The sequence below is a fragment of the Cyprinodon tularosa genome, unplaced genomic scaffold, assembly GCF_016077235.1.
Source record: "Cyprinodon tularosa strain WSP-4 unplaced genomic scaffold, ASM1607723v1 ctg356, whole genome shotgun sequence".
Classification (NCBI taxonomy): domain Eukaryota; kingdom Metazoa; phylum Chordata; class Actinopteri; order Cyprinodontiformes; family Cyprinodontidae; genus Cyprinodon; species Cyprinodon tularosa.
The window spans coordinates 1705799-1721431 of NW_024039070.1; the positions used below are offsets into that span (position 1 = coordinate 1705799).

The 15633-nt window shown below is 37.4% G+C and overlaps 1 protein-coding gene across 5 annotated transcripts in view; it reads left to right on the forward strand.

The window, feature by feature from the left end:
- Positions 1-15633, forward strand: part of pcsk5b (proprotein convertase subtilisin/kexin type 5b) — a 119155-nt gene that overhangs the window by 58389 nt on the left and 45133 nt on the right. For 3 of the 5 annotated variants that reach the window (XM_038295518.1, XM_038295520.1, XM_038295522.1), the window contains exons 10-16: positions 327-430; positions 3961-4078; positions 7287-7478; positions 8973-9109; positions 9535-9648; positions 10184-10286; positions 14680-14873. In XM_038295518.1, coding sequence (XP_038151446.1) covers positions 327-430; positions 3961-4078; positions 7287-7478; positions 8973-9109; positions 9535-9648; positions 10184-10286; positions 14680-14873 — 962 coding nt within the window. The remainder of the gene's footprint in view (positions 1-326; positions 431-3960; positions 4079-7286; positions 7479-8972; positions 9110-9534; positions 9649-10183; positions 10287-14679; positions 14874-15633) is intronic. The other 2 variants (XM_038295519.1, XM_038295521.1) reach the window with 1 other exon arrangement.

Here is a 15633-nt window from a genome sequence, read left to right on the forward strand (position 1 = left end):
TGAGATTTGTTTCTATACTCTTTTATCTTGAACCTCTGTTCATCTTATCATTTTTCCCTCTATAACGTTTTCTAAAATTTCCCCATCAATTTCAGGATAAGTCTCCACATTCTAATGCTCAGTCTGCCCCTTTATCTCCATGTTAGTATAAGTTTTCACCGTTACCATGACGTTTTTTAAATGTTTTCCCTCCCTCTATAGATATGCTAATGAAGACTTCTTACAAACCCATGTTTTCTCTTCTAATTAGCCTTTTTTACCATCTCATATGTGACATCTTTGTATAGTATATACAGTGGTTAACTATTGCTTATTTCTTTTTTTAGTCCTTTATTAACTTGGAGAGACGTTCAGCACATCATTGTAAAGACCTCGAGAGCTGGACATCTTAGTGCTCCTGACTGGAAGACTAACGGTGCTGGTTACAATGGTATATGCACAAAAAACACACACACATGAAAGTCTAAGGCTGTGTCCAAACATCCGCCCTAACCCCTAAATCCCTCAGTCATTATATAGAGCGGGACTATATAGTGGACTGTATAGTGAACTCAGTTAACTGACCGTTGCATGGTCACTTGACTCTGCCTCCGTGCACGGTACTTGCACCATCTTTATTTGCACCCAACAGGAGGCTGCTGTCACAACAAATCCCACAATGCTTTGTGAAGAGAGCTCTCACAAAGAATTCTGGGATCTATCTACTCGTCTAGTGAACATGGATGATCACTACTTCTCAAGGTGCATTGTGGGAAATTTAAAGTCCACTACTTTTGCATCCACTAAACGTTCGGACACTCATTTAAAATGGTGTAACTACTACATAGTGCCCTGTATAGTGATTAGGACAGACGTTCGGGCACAGCCTAAATGTTTATATAATCCCACCATTACCTTCTTGCGCTCTAGCATTTCGGTGCCTGACAAAAGTGAGATATAAAAAATAGCACTCCTACTGCATCATACATAATTTCATCCCCAGATAAGTCTGGTGGCCAGCAATTCCTTCTTGGAAATGCCAAGAAAAGTCAACTTTGTAAGGGTTATAGCCACTACACCTCATGTATATTGTGAATTTTTGTCTGCTCCTACAGAATCGACTAGGCTACCATTCAAATAGTTGCTTAGAAATTTTACTACCGTGTATAAAGCAGGATGTTTAAGTTTGAAAAGTAAACTAATTGCTTCCTCCAGTTTCTGATCTAATTGGCTAATAAATATCTGTCTATATTTGGGAACAAAAAGAACAATGAAATGTCATTTTCAGATGGTAAGATGATCTTTGAATATTAACAAATTGTGCAATGTCTTAAAATAGAATGCTATGAATTCCAAAATGTCGATCCCTATTCGAGTTCACTGCCCAGACCTGGACCTTAAAGGTGACACACATTCCTTTAATATATATCTTAACCAACCAACACTCATTCCAGCAAGATTGGAAACCGTATCATCAGCCTAAATGTATTGGAAACACAAACTTAAACCTGCTGATTTTTTATTTTTTATTTCTACTGTGCAGAGTGGAATATTTAATTAATCAAAGATTTTTGGAAAATACTTTGGTATTCTGTTTTAAAAATTGTCTCTTCTGCTATGCTGACTAATACTTTTTTTTTAGGTTTATAAGCAATTTAAGTTTCAGTTCAAATTTCCATTGTTGATAGTAAATGCAAAACAGACAACAACAAAAATAACCATAGAGGTCAATTCGTCCGCAGTAAAGCTGCATTCAGGAGTTCTGAGCAAAATGCAGACTTCGCCTGAAAATTTGAACAACAAATCTCACAGTTTCTTCTCACTGTGCCACAGCTCTTCCCTCATGGTGAAGCCTGCTATGGCTGCAGCACATTCTAAAAACGGGGACTAAACAGCAACATCTCTTTTACATTGATGCACAGCTGCAGCACACCGGCATTTTTTAGATTGAACAGCAGCAATCACCGCAGAGCACGGGTGTGTACCGCACAAACAAAGACGTGATTCGCATCCCTAAGATGCTCCTCCTGGTGCTGATTGACTGTTTTTGCTCAAAACACTCATGGTGGTGAACTATGGCATTTTCCAGACTATAATTTTCACCAGCCGCTATATCCATTATAAATAAAAATAAACCATAGATAGGTTGCATTAGACTTTAACTGCAGAGACACTCAAGTATATATTCCAATTAAAACATGGAGCGACTCTGTCACATAAAATAGTTTTATTATGGTAAACTAATTGGGAATTTACTGGTATATTTTTAATTTATAAATCGTTCTGGAGCATAGGTAACAACCCCGGCCAAAGCATTAAAAGAAAACAACTGCAACATATAGTCCAAAATATATGGTAAATGTAAAAATAGCCTCCTCATGAATTCATATGTCACACAATCCCCTTTAACTTCTTAGTCATTTTACAAGGCAGTAAGGTCCAGTTGCAGACCACGTGACTTGTGTGATGCCAGGATTGTTTCCATTGCAGTTTTGTAAAATTTGTTAATTTCAATGCGACTGAAAAACCACCTCACCGAAGTGTAAATACCTAATATGGAAAAACATGAGTTTTGTCCAAATTACAGAGTTTCTATTTCACAAATATGTTTATACAATTTGATGGTTAACAGAAACACTGCTACTGAAAACAGTTTCATTTCATGAGTCCTTTTTACCTTTAAATAAAAACATGAAAACTGTAGAATAAGCCCAAAATATAAAACTGTACAAAAAAAATTCTCGAAAGAGTTTTCATCCGACAAAGTAATAAGATGGGATGTTTACAAATAAAGGCAGTTTGAGAACATTCTCAGTTGAGATAAGATCAATGAAGAAAATTACTTTAGGAGCCAAATGCCCACAAGGTAGCCAAGGACCGATAACTTCTAAATTGCTGATGTCAGTGTTAATGAGTCAACCATCAAGAGCGCGGTGAACAAAGGAGTGGGCATGACCAAGCTGCAAAATGAAAACTTCGATCCTTCAGGAAGAAATCTGCTGTCTGCAATTTAATAAAGGTCACCTTGTCAGGCTGGCAAAAAGTGTTGATGGATAAATAATATAATGAAACCCTTAGAAAAACAAGATTCACATGATTTTAGGCCATCAGTCTTTGTTCTTCTTAATACACTTAATATTGAGATTTTTTTGTTATTGTCTTTAACAACCTCACACCAGTTATTATTTACAACAACCGTTATTCGGTGAGATAAAAGGCCTTGAAGGTTTCTCCAAAGGTTCAGTTCCTGCTTGCTAAGTGGTTTGCCGCCAGCTGCCATCTGTCAGGGTCCGTGTGGTGGGTGCTGTTTTGTAACTTTCAGTGCATGTTTAACACATACCTGAATGTGTGTGTGAGAGAGGGAGAGAGAGAGAGAGAGAGATGAGTGTGTGTATGTTGGAGAGAAACCAGGAGAGTGGGAACTAAGGGTCAGCCAGGCAGTAGACTCCATGTGCCTGGAGATTTTCCAAGTGACAGAACAAGCGGTGGGGTAGATGAATGAAAGGAATCCATACTGTATCATGTGTTACAATCAGTTAATTTGTAGTTTCATTTTTTTAAGTATCATAAATATTGTTTGACCAATCTAATATTTATATCAGAGAGTCTGCAGGGAGAAGGTTTGAAAAAAAATAACCTTGCATTTTTGTTATCTAACACTGGAATGAAAAATATCTGCAAAATATTTTAAAACCCAGTCATCACTTAATTAATGTGTGCAATAAAGGACTGCTTATATGCAGCATTTGGCTAATGTTATGTAACATGTATTAATGCTTTGCAGTCAAATGATATATTAAGCTTACGGTGACAAAAGAATGAAAGGTAATAAAAAGGAGGAGGAGGATCTTTGCAGTCACGTTTTCCTTATGTGTCTGTTTATTCTGTCTCCATACGTTCTCATGATTAGTTCATAGATATAGGACCAAAAAAAACAAACAACAGAGATGACCACAGCGCGGCATTTCCTTGTTTCTGCAGTCAGCCACCTGTACGGCTTTGGCCTAATGGATGCTGAGGCAATGGTGAAGGAGGCGGAGCAATGGAAGCAGGTCCCCGCCCAACACGTCTGCGTGGAGACTGCCGACAGGCAAATCAGGTACAGCGTAATCACAATCGGTTGGAGAAAAAGTTGATAAGAAAAATTAAAAGATTGTTTGTGATAGCCAACATTTTGACCTTCATAGTCTGTGTTCATTTTTACGAAATGATAGATGTTAAATTCTGCTGTTTAATGGATAGTTTAATCAATGTTTGTTTGGGCATGTGACAGGAAAGTGATGCAGTGCAGGAAGCAAAGAAACCCTGTCACCGTGTGACTATGTTCTCATGGCGATCAAAGAAAAATATATACAATATAATTTAGCTAAGTATTAGTAATATTAACATCAGATTTGTTCATATCCGTGCATCCCCATCAAATATGTTCGCCTCATAAAGGAGAACTGTTTTTATCATGTGCTTGCTCATAAACCCCCTTCCCCTCTCCCCGTTTCAGTCTGTTCCATTTTCTCTCAGCTGTACAGTCTTTCCTAATTTTTTCTGTCTCCAGTGTTTTGCGCCGGCATGTGTTTTAGAGCACGGTTGTGCAAGCTGTACCTTGATAGGGGCCAAGCATTAGTTCTGGCAGGGTGGTTCTCACATAAGACCTTTACTATGCACACACACTCTTACACAGACGGAGCCAGGGCTTCACAGCTTGTTATTCTTGATGCAGCTGGAAGCCTGAGCGCTGTGCTGTATTAAACTGACTGGCTGAACTCGGGGCCCAGGACTGGTTTGCTTTCAGTCAAAGCCTCTGTGGCCAGAAAGTTCAGCATTATCAGTGTAATTCTGCCTCTTCTGCTTCATTGCACAAGTCTCTAAATATAGGGTCTATATAAAGCCTGAGACTTGCAGGGATCTTGAACCTTTTGCAGTTAAAGGGAAGAATTTCTGCCATAGTTTCAAATGAGTAAAGCAATTCTGTCACTAACCCCACCAACTTCTGCTCTGTCTTGTTGTTTAACACTTAGAGGTGCTTGAATTGTTGCTGGATCTCTATCCAGGAGTGGTTGACAGAAACAATAAAAAATAGATTTTCTTTAACCAGATTAAAGAACAAACAACTCTAAGGATTCTTCTCAAGCTGAAGAATTATTTTTTGTTGTTTTATTTTTTTAATGAGTAGAGTATCTATTTGCAAAGTTGTTTGGAAGATTTTATTTTTAGGAGGAAAATGTAGACGGAGTCAGAGCAGATGTCACCTCTACAGTGTGTTCCTTCAACTAATGGCTGGACCCTCCAGACTCCTTTAGCTGTGCTGCTCTGCAGTTGACCCTGTGCATTCTGCTTGGAGCCAAAGTCATGATCTTTGTGCAATCAAGCTGGTAGTAATCAGCTGTGCATCTGCTCTGCTTGGTCCCTCAGTGATCTGAGCTGTGTAATAGACAGGCCAGAGCTGTTTGAAGGCTCCAGACTCCCCAGACAGACACTGTAAGAGATGGTTGTTGGTTTGAAGGAGTCTGCTCCAAGTGTAATGCTTTAAATGTTCACTGTCTGTTATTAATTTGTACTTTCATTTTCATTTTCATTTTTGGTTGCATAAGTAGGACTTACCATCTTTCTGGTGACTTGAGTTTGAAGAAGAAAAAAATCTAACTTTTTCTTTTTTCTTTTTTTTTTTACGTTGTGCTTTAATGTTTTTTTTTCTTCATAAATTCTCATTTTTAGGACTAATTAATATATAAGGTGTTATTTTGAAGTCATATATATTTATATTTGATGTCATTCATGGTTAATATCAAAGAATCTTTAATATGTCTTGATCTCATATAAACTGCTGGCTCTCATTTACTCTTCGAACCGACCGTCAATGTGCCCCGCTTCATCTTTTTAACAACCAGAGATCTTTATCGGCTTATCTCCGAGAGATTATTGATTAAAATAAAAATATCTACACTCGTCTGTAAGCATGTCATTCTGTGATTGTTTCTCTGACCAGAAGGAATTTGGTTAAATGATCTATAATACAAGATAGTACAACACATTTCAGGGACAATATAAATCAGCGAATGAACTTAGTTTATCTTCATCAAACTCACACCGGGAGTTCTTGTACAGTGACTGCATGAAAATACCCATATCTGGTAAGATGATGTTTTTTGTTTTCTTTTCTTGTTCTCCCTGTTGTTTTGGTGTTGCTGTGGTATTAGATCATACCAGTGATGTTATTAAAGCAGCCTTTAAATATCTGTCTTTGCTATTCAGAAGAGGTTCTGCTGCTGAGTGGCGCAGAGCAGACTGAGCAAATAATCCTCTCTATCTTATCATGTGCAGCTTTTTGACAGGATGTGGATTCAGGAATGGAAAAGTTTTTAATGAGGTGTTGGTGATTTTGCTAAGTTGGACCAAAGATGGCTGATGACTGTAAATGACTAAATGTATTGGGAGTTAACAGAGTTCTTAGCTGAATAGAGTATTAGTATACTGAAACACAAATGAAAACAGGCTTACAGATATGTGTAGAAAAATCTATTTTTGTAACTAATTTTTTAAAACTCCCCAAGCCTCAGTGGTTGCTCTAAAGAGGAGGAGATGGATGCAGTAGAAGTGAAGATGCAGGATGCTGATGAGGTCTAGAATGACGGAAGAATTCAATACAACTCAGCGGGAACGGCCTCTTTATGAATTTATCTAATGTTTGTGTAGACAAATACCAAAAAAAAAATTATAATATTTAGAGGTTAAGCTAATTTTCACTGTCTGTCCCTAGTCTGCCCTACTGTTTTACAGTAAACAAACAAAATTAAAAGTATTTTATGGAGTTTGAATGAAAATTCAAAACCAGTTTATTTGCTGTTTCTTTAGTTTTTAAAATAAGGACAACCATGAAGATTTTTGGATTTTGTTCAATATGATATTATTTAATGCAAAAAAATAAACAGTTTTTAAGCTAATGACAAGGAATATATTTCTGTTTTTTTAATGCTTTTTTTTGAAGAAATCTTATTTAAATGTTCTTTAAAAAAACTGCTGAAGCTTCTTAGAATGTTACTTTTGTTATACTGTGTTTAAAACCATTAGTTGGCTCCATATCGAGTCCAGAGAGCCAATTGCGGCTCTGGAGCCACAGGTTATAAAACCCTAGTTTTGTCAGTGGGAAGGTCTCTGCCTCTTCTTACCACTCAACCTGATGTATAACGGATTAAGAACCCAAATAACTCTTCATTTTATGTATCTTCTTATCCAATTTTCTTCTTTCATTATATTTAAACCTTCAATTCGCTCATATGCTTCTTTTGGTATTTTCTCTCCTTCCTGTCCAGCAGAACCATCCGTCCGGAGCATCTGGTTCGCTCTGTCTACAAGGCGACTGGATGTTCGAACAACCCCAACCTCAAAGTGGTCTCATTGGAGCATGTGGTCGTACGCATTACAATCACACACCCTCGTCGTGGGGACCTGTCAATCAACCTGACCTCACCATCAGGAACCAAGTCTCAGCTGCTCGCCAACAGGTAGAGAACCGAAGGAGCTGTGATTGGTAACATGTCTTGGCCTTGCAAAAAAAAAAAAAAAAATAGCAGAGTGGAAAGGATTACTGTGCATTTTAATAGCTGCTGTCTTGGCGTCTTTGAATGAGTCCAAATGCCTCCATCCATTGGAAAATTTATAACATTAGACAATAGAATAAGCTTATAATTTTGTCTCTTAAACAATTTAAGAAAACTTGATATATGGACATTGTAGATTATATTTTATAATGGGATATTTGAAACCATGTATTCACCCTCTATAAAACCCGTTCTTTTTTTCTTTCTTACTGCCTGAGATTAAACCTAACTGGCTTTTGCTTTTTTAGGGTCAGTCAAGAATGCAAAAACATTTTCTGTTTAATATATGACAGAATATCAAGAATATTCTTAACATTCTTTAGATAAAGAGGTTTTCATACATTTCTGCAAACAGTTTGGTCCATTCCAAACAGATTCTCAGGTTTGGCCACTCATTTGTATTTTGCTGGCCGCTCCAAATTATCAACAGTGTTTTCCATAAGTTCCTCCGTAGCTTATCATCAGTACGATAAAGGTCATTTTTTCATTGGGAAAACACAGTACTGGCTAATATTTAACTTCCTGGCTGATGCCCTGAGATGACGCTTCAGTATTTACAAAGAGTATCAGTCTGTCCTGGAACAAATCCATCTTAAAAATAGTCTATTATTCAGGCAATTATCTAATATAAATAATTTAGCTTATCACAACCATTCTACATCAGGACACTTTTGCCTAATTAAGACAAAACCACAAGGAAAAGAGAAACAATTATGTAAACAGGTGGCATCAGCTGTTTGTTCAAGTCACAATTCTTATTCTTTTTTTTAACTCTAATTATTTTCCACAGCTTAGCTTTGTAATCCTGACCCCACCCTCTGCATCATCTGCCTGTTTGCAGCCAGCGGAGGCTCAGTCCTGTTTTTAAAGTTACACATGTTGTTAATTAAGAACTTACAGCTGGGTCAAGAGTTTTAAAGCATGATGATATGTTCCCTCAGATTATTTTCCATTAGAAGGCAATGAACCGCCTCTGTGCTTCTTGCATATACGCCACAGTTTAATTGTTGGATTTTGGCATCTTAAGGACTACCTGTGACCTTTTTTAATTTCCAACAATATTGTGGATTAATTAAACATTTAGCTCCATACAGTTAAGGCAGAGAGCGTATTATTTTGTTCTTGGAATTTATTGATTGATCTACCATTTAGCATTTAGGACACTCTAGTTTTAAATGAAAGGTTACACATCCTGATTGTTACAACTAAATTCCCTCCTTCCAGATAGATTGCAGAAATCCACTGCTCAGTTTGTGTTTATTAGAGGCTGTAATTATATTGTTCTGAGGCTGATTTGTCCAAATTGCTCTGCTAGTTGCACCACTTCAGTTTATTAGTGATCTGACTAGAATCTCTGGGGTGTGTGTCCCTGTCTGGGTTTGTATTTTTGATGTTCAGGTTGTTTGATCACTCCATGGAGGGCTTTAAGAACTGGGAATTTATGACCACCCACTGCTGGGGAGAGCCAGCAGAAGGCGACTGGATCCTGGAGATCTACGACTCACCCTCTCAACTCCGCAGCCAGAAAGTGCCTGGTAAAAACTGCACTGCTATTAACGGTTTTTAAAAGGATCCGTTTGGTTGACTCAACAGAATGTTTAAAAAAAACATTAGCAGTGATTGGAGCATTAGTAGGAAGCACTTTACTTTGCTGTAGCACATCTAATCAGATTAAGTATTATTATTTTCAGTAAATGAATTCATTTAATTTAGTTACTTTCCCTCTTGAATAACAATAAAATAAATTAGCTATCACATATTTTCTTTTGAGCGTGGAGTAAAAATAAGTGAAGATTTTCAGCTTTTTGCACGATTTCCAGGATTCAACAATCATCAATCTGTTAACTCTTTTTGTATACATACATTCCAGGACCAGTGTTAAAATTTGTGTTTAAAAACTTGTACAGATGTATATTTCTACCTTGGCTAAAAAGGACAGAGAACTTGTCTATTTTCACAGGAAAGTTGAAGGAGTGGTCTCTGGTGCTGTATGGCACCGCTGTCCATCCGTACTCCACACAGCCAAAGCCTCGCAACGCAGGTGATCAGCAGCCAGTTGAAGAGGAGTACAATGGTAAATGATAAATCTAGATGCATGCATATTAGCTTCACCTCAGAGAAAATTACATGCATGTTGGCTGGATATCGACTAATTGCTCCCTAATAAGTGCTGCAAATGTTTTAAGCCAACTCTGCTTTTTCTTCTTCGATTTACAAGATAAAAAAAGGACACAGTCATAAAAAAATGTTACAAAGACAAATTAAACAAGAAACATTTTCTAAATAAATCTAACAAAAAAAATTAACAATGGATAGCAACGTTCGAGAGCAAACATGTGTTTTGCAGTCTCTTGTTGCTGAATTCAATAATGTAGTGGTGGACACTTGCACGTATCGGGTTATCCCGATACGAGAACATAAAAAAAAAACAGTAATGTCAGCATAAAATATCAGCCTTCTGATGTCAGTCCTTCTCCATTAACAACCTAAAAGGGGAATTTCTTTAGTTTAAGGGGCTAAAATTGATTATTTAACATTCAGTTAGTATTTTTAATGCCACTTCAAGTGTTATTGATTATCTCTGATGAGTTTCATACGATCTGTTTCAGGTCCCTGTGATCCTGAATGCAGCAACAATGCCTGTGAGGGTCCTGGACCACACCACTGCAATAACTGCCTCCACTACTTCCTCAAGTTCAAGAACAACACCAGGTTTGTCTTGTTTAGAAGATTATGTTAATGTTTTCTTTTCTTTAAAGATATGTCGGTAAAATACATAGAAACCCACTAGTTGTACAAATTGTTCCCAAGATTAGGATTTTTAAGGCGAACTATTATTAAAAGAATATGTACCGTATTTTCACGACCATAAGGTGCACCGTACTAAAAGGCGCAGTCTCAGTTATGTGTGCCATTACTGTATTTAACACACACATAAGGCGCACCGGACTATAGGGCGCGGGTTTTATATGTCCTCTACTACGTTTAAATACCTCTACTGCGTATTTAAAAATAGAGCGGGAGCAAAACTGAGTATGATTGTGCTTTATTCATGTATTTATTATAAAGTATTAATCAAACCCATCAAAGTCATCATCCTCTGTTTCTGAATTAAACAGCTGTGCTAAATCATATATGCCAATTTCCCCTTCTTTGCTGTCAGAGTCAATTTCAGTGCCGTGCGGCTCCTCGGAAATGATGCCGGCTTTTGCAAAAGCTCGAACAACAGTGCCAGCAGACACGTTAGCCCAAGCATCTACAATCCATCCGCAAACTGTGGCGTTACTTGCCCGCCGCTGCCTTCCACTTTTCGTGAAATTGTGGTCTCCGTCGGTCATCCATCGGTCCCACGCCGCTCGCAGCCTTACTTTGAACGGCCGGTTCACACCGATGTCAAGAGGTTGAAGTTCCTTTGTCAGACCTCCTGCAATAACAGCAAGCACAGCGTTCATTTGTTTCACCTTGTTTTTTCACATCGGAAACTCAGCTGCGTCTTCTTCACCTGTCGGAGTTTGTTTTCCATCCTACTTCAGTTGTGAACCATCGATTCATTAATCTTAAATTCTCTCGCGGCTGCTCGGTTTCCATGTTCCTCTGCGTAGCTGATAGCCTTCAGTTTAAACTGTGCTTCATGGGTGTGTCTCTGCCATTTTCAGGGTTGTTAAGACAACAATGTTCTGCATAAAGCACATACCTGTTCTTTTATACACAATCCACACCCACACTTCCCCCTTTAACGTTCTCATGGATGTCTCAACAACGTCCGCAGTAACAACACACATAGGGTGCACCGCACTATAGGGCGCCCCGCACATTTTGAGGGAAAAAAAAGACATTTATATGCGCCTTATAGTCGTGAAAATAAGGTAGTTTCAAAACTAATCCAGAGAAAAAGGAGAAGGATAGGAACTTATTGAGTAAATGAAGCATATTTTATTATATAGTAAATGACAAACTGGTCATTTCTTTTTACTTAGAAGTTATTGTAGCTCATAAACACTGCAGTGATGTCATTCATGTTTATTGTTAAACCATAGATCTGTAGAAACTATGAGAAACAGATCATGGGCTTTAATGCCGCAACCTGTGTAGCAAAACTCGCCAAGTCAGTGGTTCTCAAATACATATCCCCTTTGCAGAACTTCGCCAACCTGCAGTGCTTCTTAGAAGAAATGTTGGTTATTTTTGAAAAGTAAATAGTTAATACAAGCTATTGTGTTGCATTGTGGAGTTGCTAAGTAACTACTGGGGTGTTTACGCAGAAGGGAAACGTCTGGAATTGGAGTTTATTATTTTCCTGGCTGGATTAAGTCACTAAAAAACCATTTCCAGACATTATAGCTTATTCCATTTGAAAAAAAAAAACACGTCACTTTCTAAAAATTACTTTCACTGACTTATATTATTCTTGATCCAGAATTTCAAGCTTGTATTTATCTCCATTTGAAATTGTGTTTTTGAACGCAACATTGGCTAAGATTTTATATATATATATATATATATATATATATATATATATATATATATATATATATATATATATATATATATATATATATATATATACACACAATTTACCACAAGTGTAAAATGATACTCTTGTATCTCCAGTGGAAATACAAACTGCCAGTCAATGTCCTTTTTTTTTGTCCTGTTTGATGCTTTAATCATCTTGATACAGATGATAAAACATGATTGAAGGACTACAGAGATTTGAACGCTTCTCTCACTTTGTTGTTAGTTTATCGCTTTCTGCTTTTAATTATGAATCACATTTATAAGTGTGGGGCTGTAAATATGAAGATGTGAGAATTCGTCAGACTTTGATCGTAATGGTATCAAAGTTAACCGCCATTGTATTTGCTCTCCTCTGTGCTGATAAAAGGAAAAAGTGATGCAGGTGTATTAAAACATAAAAGCTGAAGTTAAGAGGTGTTCTGCCCTTTGCTTCCCTCCACTGGGAGCGACAGATGTATAACATTAAGATGATTAAAACCCAGCACCTGTGTTTGATAGTTTCTGCTTTTTAAAGGTGTTTGGCTTTTTCGATTGGAAGTTGCTGTTTGTTTTTAAAATATGCAAATTTGACATTGGAAGTAATATAAAAAAAATAAATGAATAAAAATGCATTCCTTCTCGTGTTTAGTTTGCTGATTCTGCACCATGAAATTGCTAGTTTAAATCCACCAAACCTCTTTAGTTGGATATGTGTGTGAATTTAAAATCATCAATTTCTGTGGCCCTGTGAGTCTTTTTAGTTTCTATTGGAATTAGAAATGTAATGCATGAACAATCAAACCTTTGAGAGGTTTGATTGTTATTGATATTCTCTTAAATTGATATGATCTCTAGTTCTTACAAACTGATTAAAAATAATTAATCTTAATTATTATTAATGAGATTTATCCGTCATAATAGGATTAGGATAAGATGCGCTCATCTGCCGGCTTCAGCACAGCAGAGAAAGGGGCCCAAGGGTCTGACACGATTGCAGCCATCGTGTGCTTTCACACATGGATTCATTGTCTGACATGTTCCATATGCGTTTCTTGGCAGAAAGTCCCACAGAGTGTGAATAAGGCTTGAACTGTTTGTGTGTTCTGTGCTCTCGAGGACTTCAGAGGTCTTTCCACCTTAGGAAAGGAGCCCCTGGGTGACGAGGCGTGCTGAAGTAATCCAGCAGATGTTCACCTGCACGCACACAAACGGGCCCATTATACCTCTGCATCTGTCTATCCCAGATCACTGAAACGGATAGGATTCCTTTGGTCCAGCTTTAGAGGTCGTGTTTGCTGCATTTTGAGTGTGATCTGTCTTAATCCCAGATCCTGTTAATATACACTTTAACTGTGTCACTGTTCATCTTGCTTTTAATGTTTTATGCCTCATTTTGTCTTTTAATGTTTGCAATTAGAACCAAATGTTTACATTCACATTAAAGTAATGGTTTCTTAATTGTAGTTCATTAGAATAACCAAAAATATATTTAAATCTAGAGGGTTTGTTTAGATCATCTTTTTTTTTTCTTTAAATTCATATACACCAGATTACCTTTTAGCCAAATTGGAAAGATCCTAATAATGATGATGACATTTCTCTATGCTTTTTGATGTTGTAATTCAGAACAGACAAGTTAATTGGAGGAACACATGCATTTCTTTTAAGGCAGCACATCAAACCCACTTATTTGATCTCATTTAAAAGAAATCAAAGGAATACAATTTCTAGAGGACTAAAAGTAGAAAAGGAAATGCTTTACTTTGGAAAGTGCACATTGGAATATCCATGTGTTTCAGAGATAAAGGTGATTTGTTGTGAATCTGAGTATAAAGACACAAGAAATGGAAAATATCCCATTGAAGAGCCTGAAGATGTGACTGAAGAGTTATAATATCCACAGTGAAATGAGTCCTGTTCAAATTCAGGCTGAGAAGCCAATCAGAGAGGAAGAAGCCAGTGCTCCTAAAACTACATACAAAAATACTGATAAACCTTTTTAAATACACCGGAGCTTAGTTTATTCAAATACATGTTTTGTGATATTTTGTGGAAATAATGACAAAACTTTCCTTTGGAGGAAAAAGATGGAAACATACAAAAAGCATCATGCTCTAGAAATGTTCAAGTTTATAAAGCAATACCAACCTGTGGAAATATTAAAGCAACTTTGGTAAAGATTTTGTAAAACTGTTGTTTTAAATGGATAATAACTCCTAACCGACAGTTAAATTAATCAAAAACTCATAAAGAAAAGAAGGTAATGTGTTTTGAAGTGGGCTTGACAGAGGCCCGATCTCAGTCCAACAGATGGGGATGGGGATAGATGGGGCTAAAAAGCTGTATCAGCAGGCAAGGCTTGGTTACATTATTTCTGAAGGGAGGAATGGGCCCAAGGTTTTACTAAATCCCCACAGAAGCTTGTTGAAAGATACTCAAAGGAGTTGCCTCAAGCTCCTAGACCTCCCGTTCATTATTCTGGCATTTTGGGAATGGATGTAATGTTGGTAATCCTAACCAAACTAAAACAGGAAAACATTGGTCTTATTTAATGTCAGAGGGCGGTAACAGAGATGATTATGTGGCCTTTTCTCTTTTTTCGCTTCAGGATGTGCGTCTCAGAGTGCCCCAGTGGCTTTTTCCGCGATGACAGGAAGCGCTGTAAGAAATGCTCCTCCATGTGTGAGACCTGTGTCGGCAGCCGAAGTGACCAGTGCATCACATGCAGGACGGGTTATCACCTCATCGAGGGCTCCAACACATGTGCTGCCAACTGTGCCGACGGCTCCTTCCTCGACATCGGTATGTCTTCTTTTTTTTTTTTTCTGGCAGTGGAGGTTTTTTTTTAAATACTCTGAGGTTCCCTTAGAGACACCCCAGCTGATTGTGCCAATCAGCTCAGCCTCAGCACACCTCTGTGTCAAATGTTCGGCCAAGATGCTTCTCTGTCTGTTGATCAAAGTCTTAAGACTTCTTAAGTCTTAAGTTTTGCAGAGTGGAAATGGTTTTCTAGAGATGGTGAAGCAAAAAGAACCTTTTGGAAACATCTGTCTACCACCTGCTTTACAAAAAAACAGAACCTTCTGCAAAACTGTTTTTACTCTTCGGCTCAGAGTGATGCTGTTTTATGCCTTATGTAATGTCTAGCCTTTATTTATTTTCCTTTACTTGTGGAATCCAATTAAGAAAAAAGAAAAAGCATGTGGTAGTAAGCAGGTTTTACTGTCCTGAATCACTGTGAAGAAGGGAAAAAATAAATAAAACAAAAATGAAACGGTCCTACAGGACTGTCTTTAGATTTTGGTCAGGATTATTTACCTAGATTGTTTTCAACATAGAATGATTACAGAGTAAATAGTGAAAGAATCTGCTGAAAGACCTGCCTTATGTTTTAGAAATATGCTGGATGGAAATAAATTGGGTACAAAAGACTAAAACTATGTAAATCTTCTAATTAGGAGCATGTGTTTGCAGCCAAGTTGGTGTAAATCTTAGCTGCAGATCTAAAATGATCCAATCAAACAGGACAGGTTGAAGGCGAAACTGTTTCCTTTGAAATGTT